General features: G+C 47.7%; 1 protein-coding gene across 1 annotated transcript; it reads right to left on the bottom strand.

Moving 5' to 3' along the window:
• Positions 1-5697: 5697 nt before the first annotated feature.
• LOC120928391 (mucin-2-like) lies at positions 5698-17166 on the bottom strand (the record flags this gene model as incomplete). The annotated part of the gene is made up of 4 exons (XM_040339489.1): positions 5698-5787; positions 13029-13365; positions 13471-14477; positions 15838-17166. Coding segments are annotated over 4 exons (2763 nt in total), but the record flags the coding sequence as incomplete, so codon positions are not given.
• Between the last annotated feature and the right edge of the window lie 9593 nt (positions 17167-26759).

Below are 26759 nucleotides of genomic sequence, written 5' to 3'. Positions count from 1 at the left end.
GCCTTCCCTTGTGGTGCTCTATCGCATGCTAATTATGGCAGTTTAGTTAAATAACACTGCAATTGTATTATGGGTCAGCCCATTTTTTGGACATTTGTTTGGATATATAAAAACACAAACTGCTCTGGTAGTACTGGACTGGAGGATCATGGGAGAGACGCAGATGCAAACTCATCTAAACACACGTTTTCAAACGCAAAAAACGGCGTTTAAAACGCCCATTTTGCCGCGAATTTTGCGGCGTTTTACTGCGTTTGCGTTTATAAGCGTTTAGTTAAGAAACATCATAAGACCCCCCCTAAGCTCAAAAAACAGTATTGTTTAACCATTTCAGCCATTTTGTGAGACCAGAGTGAGTAGCAGGTGAGAGAGCAGCAGTGTACATGTATTTAGCGTATCACTTGCCACGTCACCTGCCACAAGTTGTGGATTGTCCACTTGCCACGTCACCTGGCCATGTCACCTGGCTACGTCACCTGCTACATCACCTGTTCACACCACCTGGCAAGTCACCTGCCACAAGTTGTGGATTGCTCACTTGCCACATCACCTGGCACGTCACTTTCCACGTCACCTGCCACAAGTTGTGGATTGTCCACTTGACACGTCACCTGGCCATAAGTTGTGGATTGTCCACTGGCCACATCACCTGGCAATGTCATCTGGCCACGCCACCTGCCACAAGTTGTGGATTGTCCACTTGCCACGTCACCTGCCACAAGTTGCAGATTGTCCACTTGCCATGTCACCTGGCCACGTCACCTGTTCACATCACATGGCACGTCACCTGGCTACAAGTTGTGGATTTTCCACTGGCCACGTCACCTGCCACAAGTTGTGGATTGCTCACTTGCCACATCACCTGGCACGTCACCTGCCACAAGTTGCAGATTGTCCACTTGCAATGTCAACTGGCCATGTTAACTTGCCATGTCACCTGCCACATCACCTGGCCACAAGTTGTGGATTGTCCACTTGCCACATCACCTGGCCACGTCACCTGTCCATGTCACCTGCCACAAGTTGTGGATTGTCCACTTGCCACGTCACCTGCCACAAGTTGCAGATTGTCCACTTGCAATGTCACCTGGCCATGTTACCTTGCCATGTCACCTGCCACGTCACCTGGCCACAAGTTGTGGATTGTCCACTGGCCACATCACCTGGCCACGTCACCTGTCCATGTCACCTGCCACAAGTTGTGGATTGTCCACTTGCCACGTCACCTGCCACAAGTTGCAGATTGTCCACTTGCAATGTCACCTGGCCATGTCACCTGGCCACGTCACCTGCCACAAGTTGTGGATTGTTCACTTACCACATCACCAGGCCATGTCACCTGGCCACGCCACCTACCACAAGTTGTGGATTGTCCACTTGCCATATGACCTGGCCACGCCACCTGGCCATGTCACCTGCCAAGTTGTGGATTGTCCACCTGCCACGTCACCTGGCCACGTCACCTGCCACAAGTTGTGGATTGTCCACAATGCAATGCAAGCAATTACAGTTTTTTATGTTTTTTTTAATGGTTTATCATCATTTGCCATCATTTTTGAGATTTCTAATGTAAAAAAATAGGTCACCTTTAAAAAACGCCTATAAATGAAATCCAGCGTTTTGCTGCGTTTTGCATCTAAAACTTTTGCGTCTGAACCAATTTTTTTGCTTCTGAAAAAACGAGCATAAACGCAACTGCCGAAAAATGCAGAAAAACGAGACTGCGTGCATGGACACATAGGATAACATTGAATGTGTCCAGGGGCAGTTGAAAAAGCTGTCCAAATGCCTCTGAACACGCGTTTACCATGAACCAGTCCAACAAGTTCATTAGCATATGAATAAGGGAAGTCTAGCTTCTAAAAACAATACACCTAACTAAAATATATTTTTTTCACATATTTATGTTAGGCCCCATGCACACAAGGCATGGCACCTTTTTACCCCCCAAAAAAGGCACTTGGAAAATGTTTGCGCCAATACCGTGCGAGATAAAAAGTTGCAATGACCGCCATTTTATTCCCTAAGGTGTCTGCTAAAATATATATATTTAAAAAAAATAAAAAAAATAAAAAATAAATAAAGCGCCACCTATGGACATGTTTTAAATTTGTAGTTTGTCGCCATTCCACAAAATGCGCAAAGTGTGACATGTTAGGTATCTATTTACTCGGCGTAACATCATCTTTTATATTTTACCCCCAGAAAAATTGGGTTAAATATTGTGGGTTTTTTTTTTTTATTAGAATCTATTAAAGGTTTTTTTTTTTTTTGCAATATTGTCTTGAAATTTTTATATATATATATATATATATATATATATATATATATATATATATATATATATATATATATATATATATATATATATATATATATATATATATATATATATATATATATATATATATATATATATATTTCATGTAATCCAAAAAAAAAAAAAAGTACTTTTTTTTATTTTTTAACAATAATTATTGACACTTTAGATAAAAAAATGTATACATTTCATAAATTTGTCCTCTTTGAAATGACACTAACATTATGATTCTGCCAACAAAACATTGTAAAGTTATTTAGAGATGCAATAAAGGTTTTAAAAAAAGAATTAATTAAACTGTATTGAAAAACCGCCGCGAAAATACCGCGTGACATAAAAATTTATGATCGCCATTTTTTTCTCTATGGTCTCTGCTAAAAAAAAAAAAAATATATATATATATATCTATATTTATATATATATATATATATCTATATACACATACACACTGATACGCCCGGCGCATTATTGTGCCGGGCATAGCGTATCTAAGATACACTACGCCGCTGTAACTTATCTTTTTTTTTTAATCCTCAAGGAATTTGCGCCCTAAGTTACGGCGGCGTAGTGTATCTTTGGCAGGGTAAGGACGCGGAATTCAAAATGATGTGATGGGGGCGTGTTTTATGTAAATACGTCGTGACCCGACGTAAACAACGTTTTTTTTAACTGCGCATGCGCTGTCCGTGGGGGTATCCCAGTGCGCATGCTCGAACTTAAACCAGAACAAGTCAATGCTTCCGACGGTGACATCATTCTATGCAAATCCCTATTCGCGAACGAGTATACGCAAACGACGTACAAATTTCAAATTTCTAGGCGGGAAGGACGGCCATGCTTAACATTGAGTACGTCTCATAACAGCAGCTTTAACTATACGCCGGAAAAAGCCGAACGCAAACGACGTAAAAAAATGCGCCGGGCCGACGTACGTTTTCGTGGATCGCCGTAACTAGCTAATTTGCATACTCGACGCGGATTTCGACGGAAACGCCACCTAGCGGCCGCAGAAAAAATTGCAGCTTAGATCCGACGGCGTACTATGACGTACGCCTGTCGGATCGATCGGAGATGCCGTCGTATCTTGTTTTGTGGATACCAAAACAAAGATACGACGTGCGAAATTTAAATTACGCCGGTGTATCAATAGATACGCCGGCATAATTCTTTTGTGGATCTGCCCCCTAGTTGTTAAGTGGATCTAAAAACGCGCTGACGCAGGAGGGTCTCCTAGCCCAAGGAGACGTCTGTTTTTATGAGGAAACGCGTCGGGTGGAGCCTCCCCGTGACGTCATCATGTACAGGAATTCATGCAAAATGGACCATGGGAACCTCTGGTTGTCACATGATCCATTACTACAATTTTTTTTAAATGTTTTTTTTTTTTGGGGGGGGGGGGTTTAGGCAGTGAAAGTCCAGGAATTCAAAGAAATTCATTAGCAGGGGGGGCTGGCAATTTATCTGCCCCCAATGTAGGTACCATGCACCAAATCCCCCTCCCCCTCAACTTCCTGTACCACCTCCTGGGGGAGTGTTGGGGGTGAAAGAGCTGCGAATATATTGTAGATACTCATCCAATACTTAAAGACAAACCCTTATGGTTGTGGCCCCCAAAGCCACGGCAATGCTAAACCCAACAGTGTATCAGACATGTATAAAAAAACGTTCCGCACTCTGTTGCTCTTAAAATGTCTTAATTTAATTGAATAGAGTGAACAAATGCAGATTATAAGTCAGTTGACGAGTTTCAGCCTGTAAGGCCTTAGTCATAAAGTTATGACTAAGGCCTTGTAGGCTGAAACCCGTCAACTGACTTAATCTGCGTTTGTTCACTGTGGCTATTCAATACAATTAAGACATTTTAAGAGCAACAACCGGAAGTGCAGATCGTTTTTTTTTCTACAACACTCCACTCAGCCACTGTGGATCGATCACCTGGGAGCTCTGCTATCTATGTGGTGTATGGGTAGTAGCACAGACTTTTCTGTTTATACAATGTATCAGACATGCCAGGCGGGTATCCTTGGGGGTGAGGCATAGTTATTTTATTTTTCATTTCAACATATAAAAATATAAAAATGTGTAAAACAAAATACAGGACTGCAGTCTCTTGCCACACAAATCTGTGCAATCTCTCTGGGCCTGCAGAGGGCAGCACTGCACCAAAAAAAATGCAAAAAAGATAGAAGTAAAGATATGGTGGTCCCCATCCCATAAGTCCATTTCCTGTGTATCATAGACGTGTACATTTTACCATTCACGAACTCGGGGTCATTCCAGTCTCCCGCGGCACATGTCCTCTCGGGGGTCATTGCGCTCACCCGGAGGCACATGTCCTATAGGGGGTAATTCCGCTCGCCCACGGCACATGTCCTCCTGGGGGTTACTCCGCTCGCCTGCGGCACATGTCCTCCTGGGGGTTACTCCGCTCGCCTGCGGCACATGTCCTCTCGGGGTTCGCTCCGCTCGCCTGCAGGACATGTCCTCTCGGGGGTCACTCCACTCTCCCTTGGCACATGTCCTTTTGGGGGGTCATTCCGCTCGCCCGCGGCACATGTCCTCTCGGGGGTCACTCCGCTCACCTGTGGCACATGTCTTTTTGGGGGTCATTTCGCTCGCCCATGGCACATGTCCTCTCGGGGGTCATTGCGCTCGCCTGAGGCACATGTCCTCTCGGGGGTCATTGCGCTCGCCCGCGGCACATGTCCTCTCGAGGGTCACTCCACTTACCCTCGGCACATGTCCTCTCGGGGGTCACTCCACTCGCCCCCGGCACATGTCCTCTCGGGGGTCATTCCGCTCGCCCCCGGCACATGTCTTTTTGGGGTTATTTCACTCGCCCGCGGCACATGTCCTCTTGGGGGTCATTCCGCTCGCCCGCGGCACATGTCCTCTCAGGGGTCATTCCGCTCGCTGGTGGCATATGTCCTCTTGGGGGTCATTCCGCTCGCCAGTGGCATATGTTCTCTCGGGGGTCACTCCGCTCGCCCGTGGCACATGTCCTCTCGGGGGTCACTCCGCTCGCCCGCGGCACATGTCCTCTCGGGGGTCACTCCGTTCGCCCGCGGCACATGTCCTCTCGGGGGTCACTCCACTCGCCCGCGGCACATGTCCTTTCTGGGGTCATTCCCCTCGCCCAGGGGGCACATGTCCTCTCGGGGTCATTCCCCTCGCCCGGGGGCACATGTCTCCTCGGGGGTCATTCCGCTCGCCCGGGGCACACGTCCTCTCGGGGTCACTCTGCTTGCCCATGGCACATGTCCTTTCGGGGGTCACTCCGCTCGCCCCCGGGACATGTCCCCTCAGGGGTCATTCCACTCGCCCGGGGACACATGTCCTCTCAGGGGTCACTCCGCTCGCCCGCGGCACATGTCCTCTCAGGGGTCACTCCACTCGCCCATGGCACATGTCCTCTCAGGGGTCACTCCGCTCGCCCACTCGCTCTTTTCACAGTATATTCCCATTTCCTGTAAACGAGGGGACATCTCAGGCACACTTGTAAAATTAGATCCGGGTTCTTTCCAGCGGGATTACATCAGGGGGGGTGGGGGAATGTGCGTTTCTCTCTCCGCGCCCCGCGGATACACGGCTTTGTGGGGAGTAATTATCGCTAATTCCAGGGATTTCAGGCGAGATGGTTCTCCTGTGACATTCTGGGGAATTATCCGCGTTTAAGCTTTTAAGACCCCGCCCCGCCCCCCTGTGCTGGAAAGTAGATGCCAGGCTGGAGCCGGGCCAGGAAGCAGCTGAGAGGGGCTAAGAGGGCGATATGCAGAGAATTACTGCCCGCGTACAATGCACATTTTTACTGCCAGGTGGTGTGACGGCCCGTGGACGGGGGGGAGGGGCATCAGCCTGCGTGGTCGGGAGGAGAAGGGTTAATGCGCTGTGACTCCAACTGTCATAAAGGGGATCAGAAATGGTTATTTATCTTCTCTGGGAACACAATTTTTCCCTGTTGAGGTATAAATACTTCATCCTGCAACATTGTATCATTTACACTGCAATCAGCTTAACATGGGGCACTTGGCCACCAGCGCCACCTACAGGACGAAAATAACTTTATTTAATCTTTACGCCTCAATGCCCCTTATTACATTTCTGCAATGGGCCTGTTGTTTTTGTCACAACTTTCTAGGATATACTGTACCTTTGAAAAAGTATTCATACCCCCTTGAAATGTCCCACATTTTCTCACGTTAAAACCCAAAAAAATTAAATGTATTTTATTGGGATTTTATGTGATGGACCAACACAGAGTGTCACGTCATTGTGAAGTGGAAAGGAAAATGATAAATGGTTTTCAACATTTTTCACAAAAATAAATACAGTGGAACCTCGGTTTACGAGTAACGCGATTAACAAGCGTTTTGAACAATGTGCGTTGTCTCGCGAAACGAGCAGAAATCAAGCTAATTGGGTGTGCATTTATTTATTTATTGGCTTGATTTATTTATTTAATTAATGAAATGGGACCGACTCCCTAGGAGCAGGCTTCACACCCAGCACCACCCCCAGGTGGCCAGAGGTGTAGGGGGGGGCGTATGTGTACATACCATGATGTAATAATTTTTACTGTATTTATTATTTTTATATTTATGATTTTATCAGAATTTTATTATAAAATGCATAGTTTTTTTTTATTATTTATTATTTTTATAACTTGTTTTATTTAAACTAATAAGGATAATTTTTATATATATATATAAAAAAAAATCTATGTCTGTTTGCTTTTAATTGATGTTATATGCAGATGAAGGGACGCTGTCATAAAATAATGTGTGTAAATGCGGCACATGTCCTATAACCCCTTGGTAACTCTTAATGAAGCCTAATTAACGTCTTCCTCTTTTTTTTTTCTGTTTTTTTTAAATATAAATATATATGTATATATAAATATATATTTTTTTAAATAATAAATATAAAAATACTGCAAACATAATGACATTGTTGTATAATATATATATATATATATATATATATATATATATATATATATATATATATATATATATATATATATATATATGTATGTGTACATACAATGATGTAATTATTTTTACTGTATTTATTATTTTTATATTTATGATTTAAAAAAAAACTTTTTTTATTTTATCAGAATTTTATTAAAAAATGCATATATTTAATATATAAATATAGTTTGTTTTTAATTATTTATTATTTTTATAACTTGTTTTATTTAAACTTATAAGGACAATATATATATATATATATATAAAATCTATGTGTGTTTGCTTTTAATTGATGTTATATGCAGATGAAGGGACGCTGTCATAAAATAATGTGTGTAAATGCGGCACATGTCCTATATAACCCCTTGATGACTCTTAATGAGGCCTAATTAACATCTTCCTCTTTTTTTTAAATATAAATATATATGTATATATAAATATATATTTTTTTAAATAATAAATATAAAAATACTGCAAAAATAATGACATTGTTGTGTGTGTGCATATATATATATATATATATATATATATATATATATATATATATATATATATGTGTGTGTACATACAATGATGTAATTATTTTTACTCTATTTATTATTTTTATATTTATGATTTTTTTTATCAGAATTTTATTATAAAATGCATATATTTAATATATAAATATAGTTTGTTTTTAATTATTTATTATTTTTATAACTTGTTTTATTTAAACTAATAAGGACAATATATATATATATATATATATATATATATATATATATATATATATATATATATATATATATATATATATATATATATATAAAATCTATGTCTGTTTGCTTTTAATTGATGTTATATGCAGATGAAGAGACGCTGTCATAAAATAATGTGTGTAAATGCGGCACATGTCCTATAACCCCTTGGTAACTCTTAATGAGGCATAATTAACGTCTTCCTCTTTTTTTTTTCTCTTTTTCTTTTATATAAATATATATTTTTTAAATAATAAATATAAAAATACTGCAAAAATAATGACATTGTTGTATCGAGATATACATATATATATATATACACACACATACACATACATGTAATACAATGATGTAATTATTTTTACTCTATTTATTATTTTTATATTTATGATTTACATTTTTTTTTATTTTATCAGAATTTTATTATAAAATGCATATATTTAATATATAAATATAGTTTGTTTTTAATTATTTATTATTTTTATAACTTGTTTTATTTAAACTAATAAAGATAATTTGTATATATATATATATATATATATATATATATATATATATATATATATATATATATATATATATATATAAAATAAATACATCTATGTCTGTTTGCTTTTAATTGATGTTATATGCAGATGAAGGGACGCTGTCATAAAATAATGTGTGTAAATACATTGTATCAATAAAAGTTCCTAATCTGGGTAACAATGTATCATTGTGAATCTACAGAAATTATTTCTCCTTCCTGCAGCAGACTGATGACATCATCTCAGCCTAGGCAAGGTCACTGATTGGCTTTTTTATTTTACCTTTTTTTTTTTCATATTTTTTAATATTCTTTATTTATACAAGGGTGCCAATAATCCAATTAAAGCGGTAGTTCACCCTTAAAAACAAGTTTCTACCATGAAATCCAGCATACTAGCGTGAGCAACACGCCTTTATTTTATTTTTTTGCGCCGTACTCACAGTTTAATCCCGTAGTTAAGTTTCAGACTCCCCGCGGGGAATGAGCGTTCCTATGCAGAGGGGAACATGATTGACGGCCGGCTATGGCGCTTCACGCTTCCCAAAAATAGCCGGAGTAGGACTCGGCTCTTCACGGCGCTATACGGCGCCTGCGCACAGACTAGGAGCTGACTGCGCAGGCGCCTTGAAGAGCCAAGTCCTATTTCGGGTATTTTCAGGAAGCGTGACGCGCCATAGCTGGCCGTCAATCATATTCCTCTCTGCCTAGGAAGGCCTACTCCTCGCGGGGAGTCTGAAACTTAAATAATAAAAGGCGGAGCTTCTCTGAACAATGGTCCTGTTGCTGTATATTGGGGGGGGGGCATGTCCGGGATTTATTCCTGCAGAGGTGTGAATAAAGTTTTTTCTTGCCGCGTCTAGCGAGAGGCACTCCGCCTGTATGGAAGATTCTCTCTGCTGCCCCCCCCCCCCCCGGGCACAGAGCCGCCTTAATAACAGATAAGAGCCATGGCAGGTCACCGGGGGGATCACATTACCCGGCCGGGGGGGGGGGGGGGGGCACGTCAATAGTCCTTTCACTGTCTCAGCATGGCATACCAGCGGATTGGCAGCAGCCGCTCAGCTCCACATTTAGATGTGGGCACTCAGGCCTCTGAAGTGTGTGCGATGTCCCCATCCAGGGGGATCAGCACGCCATGCGGAGGGGTGGGGCTCCGATTACCGCAGACAGAGACCCTCGCAGGCCATCGCCGGGACTGAGGATGAATTAATTACTGCAGCATGTGAAGGATGGAGGGAGACGCAGCTGACAAAGAGAAACAAAGATCCCCACTTCACAGCCCAGAGCCCCCCGGACTCATCACACAACAAGTGTCAGCTCAGCTGCCAAACCGCCGACAAAGTGTGCGAAGATTAATCGCCAACTGTCCTCCCATCTGATGGGAGATGGGGCCCTGGGCTCCAATAATAATAAGACGTTGGCACTGGGGGTCCCAGAACAATGACACACTGACACTTGGGGGTCCCAGAACAATGATACACTGACACTTGGGGTCCCAGAACAATGACACACTGACACTTGGGGTCCCAGAACAAGGACACACTGACACTTGGGGGTCCCAGAACAATGACACACTGACACTTGGGGTCCCAGAACAATGACACACTGACACTTGGGGGTCCCAGAACAATGATACACTGACACTTGGGGGTCCCAGAACAATGACACCCTGACACTTGGGGATCCAAAACAATGACACACTGACACTTGGGGTCCCAGAACAATGACACCCTGACACTTGGGGTCCCAGAACAATGACACACTGACACTTGGGGTCCCAGAACAAAGACACACTGACACTTGGGGTCCCAGAACAATGACACACTGACACTTGGGGTCCCAGAACAATGACACACTGACACTTGGGGGTCCCAGAACAATGATACACTGACAATTGGGGGTCCCAGAACAATGACACCCTGACACTTGGGGATCCAAAACAATGACACACTGACACTTGGGGGTCCCAGAACAATGACACCCTGACACTTGGGGTCCCAGAACAATGACACACTGACACTTGGGGTCCAGAACAATGACACACTGACACTTGGGGTCCCAGAACAATGACACACTGACACTTGGGGGTCCAGAACAATGACACACTGACACTTGGGGGTCCAGAACAATGACACATTGACACTTGGGGTCCCAGAACAATGACACGCTGACACTTGGGGGTCCAGAACAATGACACCCTGACACTTGGGGATCTAAAACAATGACACACTGACACTTGGGGTCCCAGAACAATGACACACTGACACTTGGGGTCCCAGAACAATGACACACTGACACTTGGGGTCCAGAACAATGACACACTGACACTTGGGGTCCCAGAACAATGACACACTGACACTTGGGGGTCCCAGAACAATGACACACTGACACTTGGGGTCCAGAACAATGACACACTGATACTTGGGGGTCCAGAACAATGACACCCTGACACTTGGGGGTCCAGAACAATGACACACTGACACTTGGGGGATCCAGAACAATGACACACTGACACTTGGGGGATCCAGAACAATGACACACTGACACTTGGGGTCCAGAACAATGACACACTGACACTTGGGGTCCAGAACAATGACACACTGACACTTGGGGTCCAGAACAATGACACACTGACACTTGGGGGTCCCAGAACAATGACACCCTGACACTTGGGGGTCCAGAACAATGACACACTGACACTTGGGGGATCCAGAACAATGACACACTGACACTTGGGGTCCAGAACAATGACACACTGACACTTGGGGTCCAGAACAATGACACACTGACACTTGGGGGTCCAGAACAATGACACCCTGACACTTGGGGATCCAGAACAATGACACACTGACACTTGGCGGTCCAGAACAATGACACACTGACACTTGGGGTCCCAGAACAATGACACACTGACACCCTGACACTTGGGGTCCAGAACAATGACACACTGACACTTGGGGTCCCAGAACAATGACACACTGACACTTGGGGGTCCCAGAACAATGACACACTGACACTTGGGGTCCAGAACAATGACACACTGACACTTGGGGGTCCCAGAACAATGACACGCTGACACTTGGGGTCCCAGAACAATGACACACTGACACTTGGGGGTCCCAGAACAATGACACCCTGACACTTGGGGTCCCAGAACAATGACACCCTGACACTTGGGGGTCCCAGAACAATGACACGCTGACACTTGGGGTCCAGAACAATGACACACTGATACTTGGGGGTCCAGAACAATGACACACTGACACTTGGGGTCCAGAACAATGACACGCTGACACTTGGGGTCCAGAACAATGACACACTGATACTTGGGGGTCCAGAACAATGACACGCTGACACTTGGGGTCCAGAACAATGACACACTGATACTTGGGGGTCCAGAACAATGACACCCTGACACTTGGGGGTCCCAGAACAATGACACGCTGACACTTGGGGTCCCAGAACAATGACACCCTGACACTTGGGGATCCAAAACAATGATACACTGACACTTGGGGTCCAGAACAATGAGACCCTGACACTTGGGGGATCCAGAACAATGACACACTGACACTTGGGGTCCAGAACAATGACACACTGACACTTGGGGTCCAGAACAATGACACACTGACACTTGGGGGTCCCAGAACAATGACACGCTGACACTTGGGGTCCCAGAACAATGACACCCTGACACTTGGGGGTCCCAGAACAATGACACGCTGACACTTGGGGTCCAGAACAATGACACACTGATACTTGGGGGTCCAGAACAATGACACACTGACACTTGGGGTCCAGAACAATGACACACTGACACTTGGGGTCCAGAACAATGACACACTGACACTTGGGGGTCCCAGAACAATGACACACTGACCCCAGCCTCCAATAATAACAAGACAATGGCACTGGAGGTCCCACACAATGACACACTGACACTTGGGGGTCCCACACAGGGACACGCTGACACTTGGGGGTCGATGTGATGGTTCATGTTGAGGTAGGTGTGATCATCAATGTTTGGTCGGTATGGTGATCAACATGGCAGTCAGTGTGATGGTTGGTGTGGTGGTCAGTGTGGTGGTTGGTGTGGCGATTGGTGTGGTGGTCAGTGTGGCGGTTGGTGTGGCGGTTGGTGTGGTGGTCAGTGTGGCAGTTGGTGTGGTGGTCACTGTGGGGACTGGTGTGATGGTTGGTGTAGTGGTCAGTGTGGCGGTTGGTGTGGTGGTCAGTGTGGTGGTTGGTGTGGTGGTCAGTGTGGTGGTCGGTGTGGTGGTTGGTGTGGTGGTCAGTGTGATGGTTGGTGTGGTGGTCAGTGTGGCGGTTGGTGTGGTGGTCAGTGTGGCGGTTGGTGTGGTGGTCAGTGTGGTGGTTGGTGTGGTGGTCGGTGTGCTGGTCAGTGTGGTTATTGGAGTGGCGGTTGGTGTGGTGGTCAGTGTGATGGTTGGTGTGGTGGTCAGTGTGGCGGTCGGTGTGGTGGTCAGTGTGGTTATTGGCGTGGCGGTTGGTGTGGTGGTCAGTGTGGTGGTTGGTGTGGTGGTCAGTGTGGTGGTTGGTGTGGTGGTTGGTGTGGTGGTTGGTGTGGTGGTCAGTGTGATGGTTGGTGCGGTAGTCGGTGTGGTGGTTGGTGTGGTGGTTGGTGTGGTGGTCGGTGTGGTAGTCAGTGTGGTTATTGGCGTGGCGGTTGGTGTGGTGGTTGATGTGGTGGTCAGTGTGATGGTTGGTGTGGTGGTCAGTGTGGCGGTTGGTGTGGTGGTCAGTGTGGCGGTTGGTGTGGTGGTCGGTGTGGTGGTCAGTGTGGTTATTGGCGTGGCGGTTAGTGTGGTGGTCAGTGTGATGGTCAGTGTGATGGTTGGTGTGGTGGTCAGTGTGGTTATTGGTGTGGTGGTCAGTGTGGTTATTGGCTTGGTGGTTGATGTGGTGGTCGGTGTGGTGGTCAGTGTGGCGGTTGGTGTGGTGGTCAGTGTGGCGGTTGGTGTGGTGGTCAGTGTGGCGGTTGGTGTGGTGGTCAGTGTTGCGGTTAGTGTGGCGGTTGGTGTGGTGGTCGGTGTGGTGGTCGGTGTGGTGGTTGGTGTGGTGGTCAGTGTGGTTATTGGCTTGGTGGTTGATGTGGTGGTCGGTGTGGTGGTCAGTGTGGCGGTTGGTGTGGCGGTTGGTGTGGTGGTCGGTGTGGTGGTCGGTGTGGCGGTTGGTGTGGCGGTTGGTGTGGTGGTCGGTGTGGTGGTCGGTGTGGTGGTCAGTGTGGCGGTTAGTGTGGTGGTCAGTGTGGCGGTCGGTGTGGTGGTCGGCGTAGTGATTGGTGTGGTGGTCAGTGTGGCGGTTAGTGTGGTGGTCAGTGTGGCGGTTAGTGTGGTGGTCAGTGTGGTGGTTGGTGTGGTGGTCAGTGTGGTGGTTGGTGTGGTGGTCAGTGTGGCAGTTGGTGTGGTGGTCAGTGTGGTGGTCAGTGTGATGGTTGGTGTGGTGGTCAGTGTGGCGGTGGGTGTGGTGGTCAGTGTGGTTATTGGCATGGCGGTTGGTGTGGTGGTCAGTGTGGTGGTTGGTGTGGTGGTCAGTGTGGTGGTCGGTGTGGTGGTTGGTGTGGTGGTTGGTGTGGTGGTTGGTGTGGTGGTCAGTGTGGTGGTTGGTGTGGTGGTCAGTGTGGTGGTCGGTGTGGTGGTTGGTGTGGTGGTTGGTGTGGTGGTTGGTGTGGTGGTCAGTGTGATGGTTGGTGTGGTGGTCAGTGTGGCGGTTGGTGTGGTGGTCAGTGTGGCGGTTGGTGTGGTGGTCAGTGTGGTGGTCGGTGTGCTGGTCAGTGTGGTTATTGGAGTGGCGGTTGGTGTGGTGGTCAGTGTGATGGTTGGTGTGGTGGTCAGTGTGGCGGTCGGTGTGGTGGTCAGTGTGGTTATTGGCGTGGCGGTTGGTGTGGTGGTCAGTGTGGCGGTTGGTGTGGTGGTCAGTGTGGCGGTTAGTGTGGCGGTTGGTGTGGCGGTCGGTGTGGTGGTCGGCGTAGTGATTGGTGTGGTGGTCAGTGTGGCGGTTAGTGTGGTGGTCAGTGTGGCGGTTAGTGTGGTGGTCAGTGTGGTGGTTGGTGTGGTGGTCAGTGTGGTGGTTGGTGTGGTGGTCAGTGTGGCAGTTGGTGTGGTGGTCAGTGTGGTGGTCAGTGTGATGGTTGGTGTGGTGGTCAGTGTGGCGGTCGGTGTGGTGGTCAGTGTGGTTATCGGCATGGCGGTTGGTGTGGTGGTCAGTGTGGTGGTTGGTGTGGTGGTCAGTGTGGTGGTCGGTGTGGTGGTTGGTGTGGTGGTTGGTGTGGTGGTTGGTGTGGTGGTCAGTGTGGTGGTTGGTGTGGTGGTCAGTGTGGTGGTCGGTGTGGTGGTTGGTGTGGTGGTTGGTGTGGTGGTTGGTGTGGTGGTCAGTGTGATGGTTGGTGTGGTGGTCAGTGTGGCGGTTGGTGTGGTGGTCAGTGTGGCGGTTGGTGTGGTGGTCAGTGTGGTGGTCGGTGTCCTGGTCAGTGTGGTTATTGGAGTGGCGGTTGGTGTGGTGGTCAGTGTGATGGTTGGTGTGGTGGTCAGTGTGGCGGTCGGTGTGGTGGTCAGTGTGGTTATTGGCGTGGCGGTTGGTGTGGTGGTCAGTGTGGCGGTTGGTGTGGTGGTCAGTGTGGCGGTTAGTGTGGCGGTTGGTGTGGTGGTCGGTGTGGTGGTCGGTGTGGTGGTTGGTGTGGTGGTCAGTGTGGTTATTGGCTTGGTGGTTGATGTGGTGGTCGGTGTGGTGGTTGGTGTGGCGGTTGGTGTGGTGGTCGGTGTGGTGGTCAGTGTGGCGGTTGGTGTGGCGGTTGGTGTGGTGGTCGGTGTGGTGGTCAGTGTGGTGGTCGGTGTGGTGGTCAGTGTGGCGGTTAGTGTGGTGGTCAGTGTGGCGTTTAGTGTGGTGGTCAGTGTGGTGGTTGGTGTGGTGGTCAGTGTGGTGGTTGGGTGTGGTGGTCAGTGTGGCGGTTGGTGTGGTGGTCAGTGTGGTGGTTGGTGTGGTGGTCAGTGTGGCGGTTGGTGTGGTGGTCAGTGTGGCGGTTGGTGTGGCGGTTGGTGTGGTGGTCGGTGTGGCGGTTGGTGTGGCGGTTGGTGTGGTGGTCGGTGTGGTGGTCGGTGTGGTGGTCAGTGTGGCGGTTAGTGTGGTGGTCAGTGTGGCGGTCGGTGTGGTGGTCGGCGTAGTGATTGGTGTGGTGGTCAGTGTGGCGGTTAGTGTGGTGGTCAGTGTGGCGGTTAGTGTGGTGGTCAGTGTGGTGGTTGGTGTGGTGGTCAGTGTGGTGGTTGGTGTGGTGGTCAGTGTGGCAGTTGGTGTGGTGGTCAGTGTGGTGGTCAGTGTGATGGTTGGTGTGGTGGTCAGTGTGGCGGTCGGTGTGGTGGTCAGTGTGGTTATTGGCATGGCGGTTGGTGTGGTGGTCAGTGTGGTGGTTGGTGTGGTGGTCAGTGTGGTGGTCGGTGTGGTGGTTGGTGTGGTGGTTGGTGTGGTGGTTGGTGTGGTGGTCAGTGTGGTGGTTGGTGTGGTGGTCAGTGTGGTGGTCGGTGTGGTGGTTGGTGTGGTGGTTGGTGTGGTGGTTGGTGTGGTGGTCAGTGTGATGGTTGGTGTGGTGGTCAGTGTGGCGGTTGGTGTGGTGGTCAGTGTGGCGGTTGGTGTGGTGGTCAGTGTGGTGGTCGGTGTGCTGGTCAGTGTGGTTATTGGAGTGGCGGTTGGTGTGGTGGTCAGTGTGATGGTTGGTGTGGTGGTCAGTGTGGCGGTCGGTGTGGTGGTCAGTGTGGTTATTGGCGTGGCGGTTGGTGTGGTGGTCAGTGTGGCGGTTGGTGTGGTGGTCAGTGTGGCGGTTGGTGTGGTGGTCAGTGTGGTGGTCGGTGTGCTGGTCAGTGTGGTTATTGGAGTGGCGGTTGGTGTGGTGGTCAGTGTGATGGTTGGTGTGGTGGTCAGTGTGGCGGTCGGTGTGGTGGTCAGTGTGGTTATTGGCGTGGCGGTTGGTGTGGTGGTCAGTGTGGCGGTTGGTGTGGTGGTCAGTGTGGCGGTTAGTGTGGCGGTTGGTGTGGCGGTCGGTGTGGTGGTCGGCGTAGTGATTGGTGTGGTGGTCAGTGTGGCGGTTAGTGTGGTGGTCAGTGTGGCGGTTAGTGTGGTGGTCAGTGTGGTGGTTGGTGTGGTGGTCAGTGTGGTGGTTGGTGTGGTGGTCAGTGTGGCAGTTGGTGTGGTGGTCAGTGTGGTGGTCAGTGTGATGGTTGGTGTGGTGGTCAGTGTGGCGGTCGGTGTGGTGGTCAGTGTGGTTATTGGCATGGCGGTTGGTGTGGTGGTCAGTGTGGTGGTTGGTGTGGTGGTCAGTGTGGTGGTCGGTGTGGTGGTTGGTGTGGTGGTTGGTGTGGTGGTTGGTGTGGTGGTCAGTGTGGTGGTTGGTGTGGTGGTCAGTGTGGTGGTCGGTGTGGTGGTTGGTGTGGTGGTTGGTGTGGTGGTTGGTGTGGTGGTCAGTGTGATGGTTGGTGTGGTGGTCAGTGTGGCGGTTGGTGTGGTGGTCAGTGTGGCGGTTGGTGTGGTGGTCAGTGTGGTGGTCGGTGTGCTGGTCAGTGTGGTTATTGGAGTGGCGGTTGGTGTGGTGGTCAGTGTGATGGTTGGTGTGGTGGTCAGTGTGGCGGTTGGTGTGGTGGTCAGTGTGGTTATTGGCGTGGCGGTTGGTGTGGTGGTCAGTGTGGCGGTTGGTGTGGTGGTCAGTGTGGCGGTTAGTGTGGCGGTTGGTGTGGTGGTCGGTGTGGTGGTCGGTGTGGTGGTTGGTGTGGTGGTCAGTGTGGTTATTGGCTTGGTGGTTGATGTGGTGGTCGGTGTGGTGGTTGGTGTGGCGGTTGGTGTGGTGGTCGGTGTGGTGGTCAGTGTGGCGGTTGGTGTGGCGGTTGGTGTGGTGGTCGGTGTGGTGGTCAGTGTGGTGGTCGGTGTGGTGGTCAGTGTGGCGGTTAGTGTGGTGGTCAGTGTGGCGTTTAGTGTGGTGGTCAGTGTGGTGGTTGGTGTGGTGGTCAGTGTGGTGGTTGGGTGTGGTGGTCAGTGTGGCGGTTGGTGTGGTGGTCAGTGTGGCGGTTGGTGTGGTGGTCAGTGTGGCGGTTGGTGTGGTGGTCAGTGTGGCGGTTGGTGTGGCGGTTGGTGTGGTGGTCGGTGTGGTGGTCGGTGTGGTGGTCAGTGTGGCGGTTAGTGTGGTGGTCAGTGTGGTGGTTGGTGTGGTGGTCAGTGTGGTGGTTGGGTGTGGTGGTCGGCGTAGTGATTGGCGTGGTGGTCGGTGGCAGTTAAGTTTGGGATCACTGTAGCGGCGCCTGTAACAACTCCAGCGCCCCGTGTCCCTATCAGGGCGCCAAGTGCAGTAAACCAGAGCCCCCCCCCGCTCTCTCCGCCTCCCAAGCTCTGTTATTCCAGATGTCAGGATTTTAGGAAGGTAAAGAACGGGGCACGAGAGGGCCGTAAAGCTAACGCGCTGTACAAACTTAACAGCATCATAACTCCGCCGGGGGAACACCGCAGAAATAAAAATAAAATATCGTTACACCGTTTCCACCGGATAAGAAATATGGAGACGTATAAAGTTCTCAGCGGCTTCAAGAAGGAGTTAAAGTTTACTCCTGAAAGAGGGGGAGGGGTGATCGGTGGGTTCTCAGCTCGTTATGGTGGAACTCTGGGAACAAAAGTAATAATTACACAAACTTTTAGGAATGCCAAAAAACGAATTTTCCTCTCTGTAGATGAACATTCTCCGGCACCTTCACCTTCCACCCAATAACATTGCAGAACCTCCTGACATCGGGAGAAGATGTCCAAAAGAGATGCGACCCAACACTTTTCCCTCGTTTCCCCACCAACAGACGGGGGGTACCTTTCCCTGCACTGCCCACCCTCATCAAGCGCGCCAAACCCTGAAGCCAGGGCTTTAAATGGGCTCTGCCTGACCCAAGATGGCTGCCAGAGTCACATGGGGCAACATCATCCAACCAGATTGCCAGGAAACCATAGAGGAACCAAATTCCTCCCCCCCTTCCTCTCCAGCTGCAGAGCCTCTACGGTTGAGCGCCACCTGCAGTGGAGAAAATAAACTGCACCTGCCTACATGCCCACACGGTGATGGAGGTCTATTGGGTTGAGGTCAGGACTCTGTGCAGGACAGTCAAGTTCCTTCACCCCAAACTCATTCAAATTTGAAAAGAAATTCCAATACCTATCATTTAATAGTTAGTAATGGTTAAGTTATTATTAGTTAGCTATTAGTTCAGATTTTCAAATTTTCGGATTTCCGTTCTTTTGAATTTTCGTTCTTATTTTGGGCTTTTTGAATTTTCTGATGTTCGAATTATCGCATTTCCGAATATTCGAATTTCCAGATTTTCTAATTTAAGATTTTTCGAATTTTTACGAATTTTCGAATATTAAAATTTACGAATATTCGAATTTCCAGATTTTCTAATTTAAGATTTTTCGAATTTTTACGAATTTTCGAATATTAAAATTTACGAATTTTCAAATATTAAAATTTACGAATTTTCGAATATTACAATTTATGAATATTCGAATTTCCAGATTTTCGAATTTAAGATTTTTTCGAATTTTTACTAATTTTCGAATATTCAAATTTACGAATTTTTGAATATTCAAATTTACGAATTTTCGAATATTAAAATTTACGAATTTTCGAATATTAAAATTTACGAATATTCGAATTTCAAGATTTTCAAATTTAAGATTTTTCGAATTTTTAAATATTAAAATTGACGAATTTTCGAATTGACAAATATTCGGAAAAATTTGTTAAACGGGTTTTCGTTAATTCGCATATTTCCGAGTTAACGAATTTGTCAAAAATTCTTTAAAAAAAAAAACGAATTCAGAACGAAACTAATTGCACATGTCTAATTGGAATTTCCGTTCTTATTTTCGGGTTTCCATTCTTTTAAATTCTCGTTCTGATTTTCGGCTTTTTGAATTTTCTGATTTCGGAATTTTCTAATTTCCGAATATTCGAAATTCCCGGATTTTTTCGATTTTACGAACTGTCGAATATTTAAATATTTTAATAATTGAATTTAGGAATTTTTGAATTTACAAATATTCTGAAAAATTCCTTAAACGGATTTTCTAAACTAAACTAATTGCACAAATTTTCATTCTTATTTTCGGATTTCCGTTCTTTTGAATTTCTGTTCTTATTTTCGGATTTTTAGAATTGCCAAATATTCGAATTTCCGGATTTTCGAATTTAAAATTAGTTTTTTCAAATTTATGAATTTTCGAATTGACAAATATTTGGAAAAATTTAAGCCATCAGTGTAGTCTCATTGGTGCCCATCAGTGTAGCCTCATTGGTGCCCATCAGTGCAGCTTTATCAGTGCCCATCAGTGCTGCCTTATCAGTGTCTCCTCATCAGTGCTGCCTTATAAGTGCCTCCTCATCAGTGCAGCCTCATCGGTGCCCATCAGTGCAGCCTCGTCGGTGCCCATCAGTGCAGCCTCATCGGTGCCCATCAGTGCAGCCTCATCGGTGTCTCCTCATCAGTGCTCATAAGTGCTGCCTTATCAGTGTCTCCTCATCAGTGCACCCTCATTGGTGTTTATCAGTGAAGCTTTATCAGTGCCCATCAGTGCTGCCTTATCGGTGTCTCCTCATCAGTGCAACCTCATTGGTGCCCATCAGTGCTGCCTTATCAGTGCCCTGTGATGGGACGCCTATCAGGCGTCCAATCATAGCAGCGGAGGAGCGGGTGGGAGAATACATCAGATTGGGGAAGAAATGGAGGACACCGGACACTGCTCGCCGTCACCCGCTGCCCACCCGAGACAAGGTAAGTGCCGGGCAGATGACGGAGGCAAAGTTGCAGCACTTGGGGCACAGTGGCAGCATTTGGGGCACAGTGACAACGTTTGATGGGCACAGTGCAGCATTTGGGACACCGTGGCAGCATTTGTGGCACAGTGGCAACATTTGATGGGCAAAGTGGCAGCATTTGGGGGAACAGTGGCAGCGTTTGGGCACAGTGGCAGCATTTGGGGCACAGTGGAGCATTTGGGGCACAGTGGCAACATTTAATGGGCAAAGTGGCAAAATTTGGGGCACATTGGCAGCATTTGGGGCACAGTGGCAGAATTTGGGGCACAGTAGCAACATTTAATGGGCAAAGTGGCAGCATTTGGGGGAACAGTGGCAGCATTTGGGGCACAGTGGCAGAATTTGGGGCACAGTAGCAACATTTAATGGGCAAAGTGGCAGCATTTGGGGCACAGTGGCAGCATTTGTGGCACAGTGGCAACGTTTGATGTGCAAAGTGGCAACATTTGGGGCACAGTGGCAGCATTTGGGGCACAGTGGCAGTGTTTGGGGCACAGTGGCAGCATTTGATAGGCAAAGTGGCAGCATTTGGGGCACAGTGGCAGGACTTGGGGCACAGTGGGAGCATTTGGGGCACAGTGGCAACAGTACTTGGGGCACAGTGGGAGCACTTGGTGCACAGTGGCAGCATTTGGGGCACAGTGGCAGCACTTGGGGCACAGTGGGAGCATTTGATGGGCACAGTGGCTGCATTTGAAGGGCACAGTGGCTGCATTTGAAGGGCACAGTGGCTGCATTTGAAGGGCACAGTGGAAGCATTTGGGGCACAGTGGCAGCACTTGGGGCACAGTGGCAGCACTTGGGGCACAGTGGGAGCACTTGGGGCACAGAGGCAGCACTTGGGGCACAGTGGGAGCATTTGGGGCACAGTGGCAGCACTTGGGGCACAGTGGGAGCACTTGTGGCACAGTGGGAGCACTTGGGGCACAGTGGAAGCATTTGAAGGGCACAGTGGCTGCATTTGAAGGGCACAGTGGCTGCATTTGGTACAGTGGCTGCATTTGATGGGCACAGTGGCAGCACTTAGGGCACAGTGGGAGCATTTGATGGGCACAGTGGCTGCATTTGAAGGGCACAGTGGCTGCATTTGGTACAGTGGCTGCAATTGATGTTTTTTTCCCCCGAATTTTTCAGTTTGTTTGCCCCCCCCCCCCAAAAAAAAATTTTTTGAGCACCAGCCGCCACTGTTCAGCCGTCTGCAGCCGCCCATCGGACGGAGCCCCCTTGGTGGAACGCTGTAACAAGCTGACGTTGTGGATCGTGCGAGACGTTGTGAGTACAGAGCGAGCCCCGGACGCAGGTGACCGGCCGCTGGCGTACAGAAGAGACAGAGCAAATAAATGAGCGCTTTGGCGTGAACAGATGCCTCCTGAGTGACGTGTAATAAATTATCCCTGACAGATGTGCGCGGCCCCCACACAATATTTGCTCAGCACATGAGACCCCATTGAGTCAGGGCTGGCAGGAAGCCCTGTATATTTTTCATCGCAGATAGGGGTCCGCCGAGGAGCACAGTTCATGTTTGGCCAGGCTAGGTACGGTTACAGCCTCCTCCCGGGAGACCTGGCGGCGTGTCAGCAGGTGTTGAGAGATTGAGGGATTTGAAGCCCCATCCCCCCCCCCCTTCCCTTTGGAGACCCCCTGACGACCATCCTCCATGAGATCAGGGTTCTTGTGCAGGAACAAAGACATGAAGATATTTTCCAGTAATGGAGAAGAAGAAGAAGTCTTCTGGTCACTGAGGTCTTCTAATGGTCCAGTATGGAGCCACATCGATACCTAGCCCAATGAAAACGCCTCTCTGTCCCGTATTTACGTAACATGCTTAAAATAATGAGATGCTAATACTCAAAGATTGAAAATTGAGGCACAAGGCCAAAAACTACTTGAAGGCCAAGTGACAAGATGAGTAGAAGATCTCGAAAAAAGCTTCTTACCGGTTTTGGTCTAGGAACAGCGGCGGTCCGTCTATAGAGGGCGCTGGAGCGCCGCCCCCTCTGGCTCCGCACCGCCACTGAAAATAACATACATTCATGCATTGTGTGTTATTGTTGCCAGCTGCCGCTGGTCTATTCAGATGGCCGGAAATTGAGCGCCGACCACCTGAATAACGGCAGCTGGTTGGCTGTGTGGAAGTGCCAGCGGCTCTGATAGGCTTTCCGAGTACAGTCCTCGGCTCCCGGATGTCTTATCCTCGGAACGTACGGGGGGTGCGTTCCTTGTATAAGACTGACGGCCGTCTCAGCCAATCAGGTTCCCCGATTCTGGTTATCGGTAACCTGATTGGCTGAAGTGTCACCAAGGCAGGAGAAGACATCGAGGGACGTGGAAGGATTAAGGTAAGTGCATTTTACAGGGCACAGCGGCGACAATGGGCACAGAGGCGACAAAGGGCACAGTAGTGACAATGGGCACAGTGGCAACAATTAAAGGGCACAGTGACATGCACAGTGGCAACAATGGGCACAGTAGTGACAATGGGCACAGTGGCATCAATGGGCACAGTAGTGACAATGGGCACAGTGGCATCAATGGGCACAGTAGTGACAATGGGCACAGTTGCGACAATTAAAGGGCACAGTGGTGACAATTGGCACAGTGGGGACAATTGAGGGGCATAGTGGTGACAATTGGCACCGTGGCAACAATTGAGGGGCACAGTGACTGCGTTTGATGGCATGGCACAGTGGTGACAATTGATGGCACAGTGGCTGCGTTTGATGGCATGGCACAGTGACTGCGTTTGATGGCATGGCACAGTGGTGCGAATTGATGGCATAGTGACTGCATTTGATGGCACGGCACAGTGGTGACAATTGATGGCACAGTGGCTGCGTTTGATGGCATGGCACAGTGGTGACAATTGATGGCACAGTGGCTGTGTTTGATGGCATGGCACAGTGACTGCGTTTGATGGCATGGCACAGTGGTGACAATTGATGGCACAGTGGCTGCATTTGATGGCATGGCACAGTGACTGCGTTTGATGGCATGGCACAGTGACTGCGTTTGATGGCATGGCACAATGGTGACAATTGATGGCACAGTGACTGCATTTGATGGCATGGCACAGTGGCTGCGTTTGATGGCATGGCACAGTGGTGCGAATTGATGGCATAGTGACTGCATTGGATGGCATGGCACAGTGGTGACAATTGATGGCACAGTGGCTGCATTTGATGGCATGGTGAGGCTGCAATTTTTTTCTTTTTTTTTTTTTTTTTACGTTTGCGCCCCCCAAAACATTTTGAGCATTAGTCGCCACTGTCTAGGAACGATGTTGTCCAAGTCAACCTCGTTCCTAGACCAAAACCGGTAAGAAGCTTTTTTTTTCGAGATCTTCCACTCATCTGTCACTTGGCCTTCAAATAGTTTTTGGCCCTGTGCCTCGATTTGCAAAAGTTCAATGGTAGAACATCTTCGGCCCATTGACTTCTCCAAAAGGATCCCTTTCTAACCACAAATGACGCAATGTTTTGGTGCCACGCATCATCAGCCCCCTCACCAGACAGGCAGTGACATTGATAAAGGGGCTGATGATGTATGGCTCCGAAAATGTTGCGTCACCATGTGTAATGAATGAAGGAGCTCCTTCAATGTTCTAAACATTTAAGACGGGCGCGACGGTGCCATTTGTTCCTCCTTTGTTAGCCTTTGTTATGCCTTGTACACACGAGAGCAAGGCCGCCATCAGGGGGGTACAGGCAGTACACCTGTAAGGGGCCCGGATGGCAACCCCCTTTAAAAAATTTTTTAGGGGTCCGAAGGTTCACAGGGGCCCGGAGGCCCACAGGGCCCCAGATGGCAACCCCCCCCTTTTTTTTTCCATTTATATATATTTATTTTTATTTATTTTATATATATCTATATATATTTATAGATATATATATATATTTTTTATTATTATTATAGGGCCCAGAGGTCCCCAGGCCCCTGGATGGCAACCCCCCTTTTTTTATAAAAAAAAAAAAAATTATATTATTTTATATATATATATATATATATATATATATATATATATATATATATATATATATATATATATATATATATATATATATATATATATATATATATATATATATATATATTTATTTATTTATTAAAGGGCTCAGAGGTCCCCAGGGCCCCATGTGGCAAACCCCCCCTTTTTTTTATAAATGTTTATTTCATTTTTTTTGTTTATATATATATATTTTTTTTATATATATATATATTTTTATTTTTTTTATTAAAGGGCCCAGAGGTTTCTTTTTTTTATATATTATTATTATTATTAAAGGGCCCAGAGGTCCCGGATGGCAACCCCCCTTTTTTTGTAATTTCTTTTTCTAAAACAAAAAAAAAAATGGTGTATATATATATATTTTTTTTATTGTTAAAGGGCCCAGAGGCCCCCAGGGCCTAAGATGGCTACCGCCCTTTTTAAAAAAATAAATAAATATATATTTTTTATTTCTTTTTTATTTTTATTAAAGGGCCCAGAGGTCCCCAGGGCCCCAGATGGCTACCCCCCTTCTTTTTTTATATATATTTTTCTTTATTTCTCCTTTTTTTTTGTAAAGGGCCCCCCCGCTTCTCCATTCGTGGCAGCCCCCCCGCTTTTCAATTTCAGGAGGCGGCCCCCCCCCCCCCCCCCGGTTCTCTGCTCCAGGAGGGCCAATGCCTGAAGCTGTGTAAGGGGCCCCATAATTCCTGATGGTGGCCCTGCACAAGCAGAATTTCGGACGGAAAAAGTCAGACGGAAGCTTTTCATCGGATATTCCATCAGTGTGTGTGTGTGCGCTCCATCGATGGATAGAGAAAATGTTCTCAATTTTTCCGACGGGAAAAAAAAAACACACGCATGCTCGGAAACAATTTGACGCATGCTCGGAAGCATTGAATTTCATTTTTCTAGGCTCGTCGTAGTGTTGTACGTCACCGCGTTCTTGACGGTCGGATTTTAGTCTGACCGTGTGTATGCAAGACAGCTTGAGCGGAATTCCGTCGGAAAAACCGTCTGAGTTTATTCCGACGGGAAAACCAGTCGTGTGTACAGGGCATTAGTCTTTGTAGACAGGAAGTGGGTAAAAAGAGGATGCAGGAGATGAGCAACACTAACATGAAGTAAAGGGGGGGGAAATGGCTCCGCTGTGCATATCTACAATGGTAGAACACCACTGACAATGCAGACTACAAGGGGCCGTGCAAACACACACCGTCCACTGTTGTCACCGTCAAGAAAAATGCCCTGAGAAATGCCATGCAGCCATAATTGGAGTGCATGGAGACATAGGGCCAGATCCACAAAAACGGGCGTATATTTAGGCGGGCGTAGCGCATCTCATATGCGCTACGCCACCGTAAATCAGAGTGGCTCCTAGGGTATCCACAAAGAACTTGCTCCCATATGCGGGCCGGCGTAAGGTAAATCTGCCGGCGTAAGCCCGCGTAATTCAAAGTAGGCTTGGAGTGGGCGTGTTGTATGGTAATCTGGTATGACCCCGCGTAATTGACGCTTTTTTTACGAACGGCGCATTCGCCGTCCGTGGACGTATCCCAGTGCGCATGCGCGAAATCACGTCGCAAATAGTCAATGCTTTCGACGTGAACGTAAACTTACGCAAAGCCCTATTCGCGAACGATTTACGCAAACGACGGAAAATTCGACGCTGTCCCGACGTCCATACCTAACATTGCGTACACCTCATAGACCCAGGGGTAACGTTACGCCGAAAAAAGCCTTACGTAAACGACGTAAAAAAAAATGCGACGTACGTTTGAGAATCGGCATATCTAGCCAATTTGCATACTCTACGCAGAAATCAACGGAAGCGCCACCTAGCGGCCAGCGTAAATATGCACCTACGATCCGACGGCGCACTAAGACGTACAACGGTCGGATCTAGCCCACATTCAGTCGTATCTTTGTTTTGTGGATACAAAACAAAGATACGACGGCGCGAATCGTAGAACTTACGCGGCGTATCAATAGATACGCCGCCGTAAGTTCATTGTGGATCTGGCCCAGGAAGTGGATGCAAAGAGGATGCAGGAGATGGGTAACGCTGACATGTAGTAAAGGGGGGAAATGGTTCCACTGAACACCACTGGCAATTCAGACTACAAGGGGCCGTGCAAACACACACGGTCCACGGTTGTCACCGTCAGGAAAAATGCTCTGAGAAATGCCATGCAGCCATAATTGGAGTGCATGGAGACATATTGTGCCAGATTCACGAACAATTACGGCGGCGTAACGTATCCCCTTTACGTTACTCCGCCGCAAGTTTTCGTCGTAAGTGCTTGATTCACAAAGCACTTGCGTGTAAACTTGCGGCGGCGTAGCGTAAAGCCGTCCGGC

The sequence above is a fragment of the Rana temporaria genome, chromosome 2, assembly GCF_905171775.1.
Source record: "Rana temporaria chromosome 2, aRanTem1.1, whole genome shotgun sequence".
NCBI lineage: Eukaryota > Metazoa > Chordata > Amphibia > Anura > Ranidae > Rana > Rana temporaria.
The sequence above is the reverse complement of the archived record's forward strand: the minus strand, read 5'-3'. Positions and strand labels throughout refer to the sequence as shown.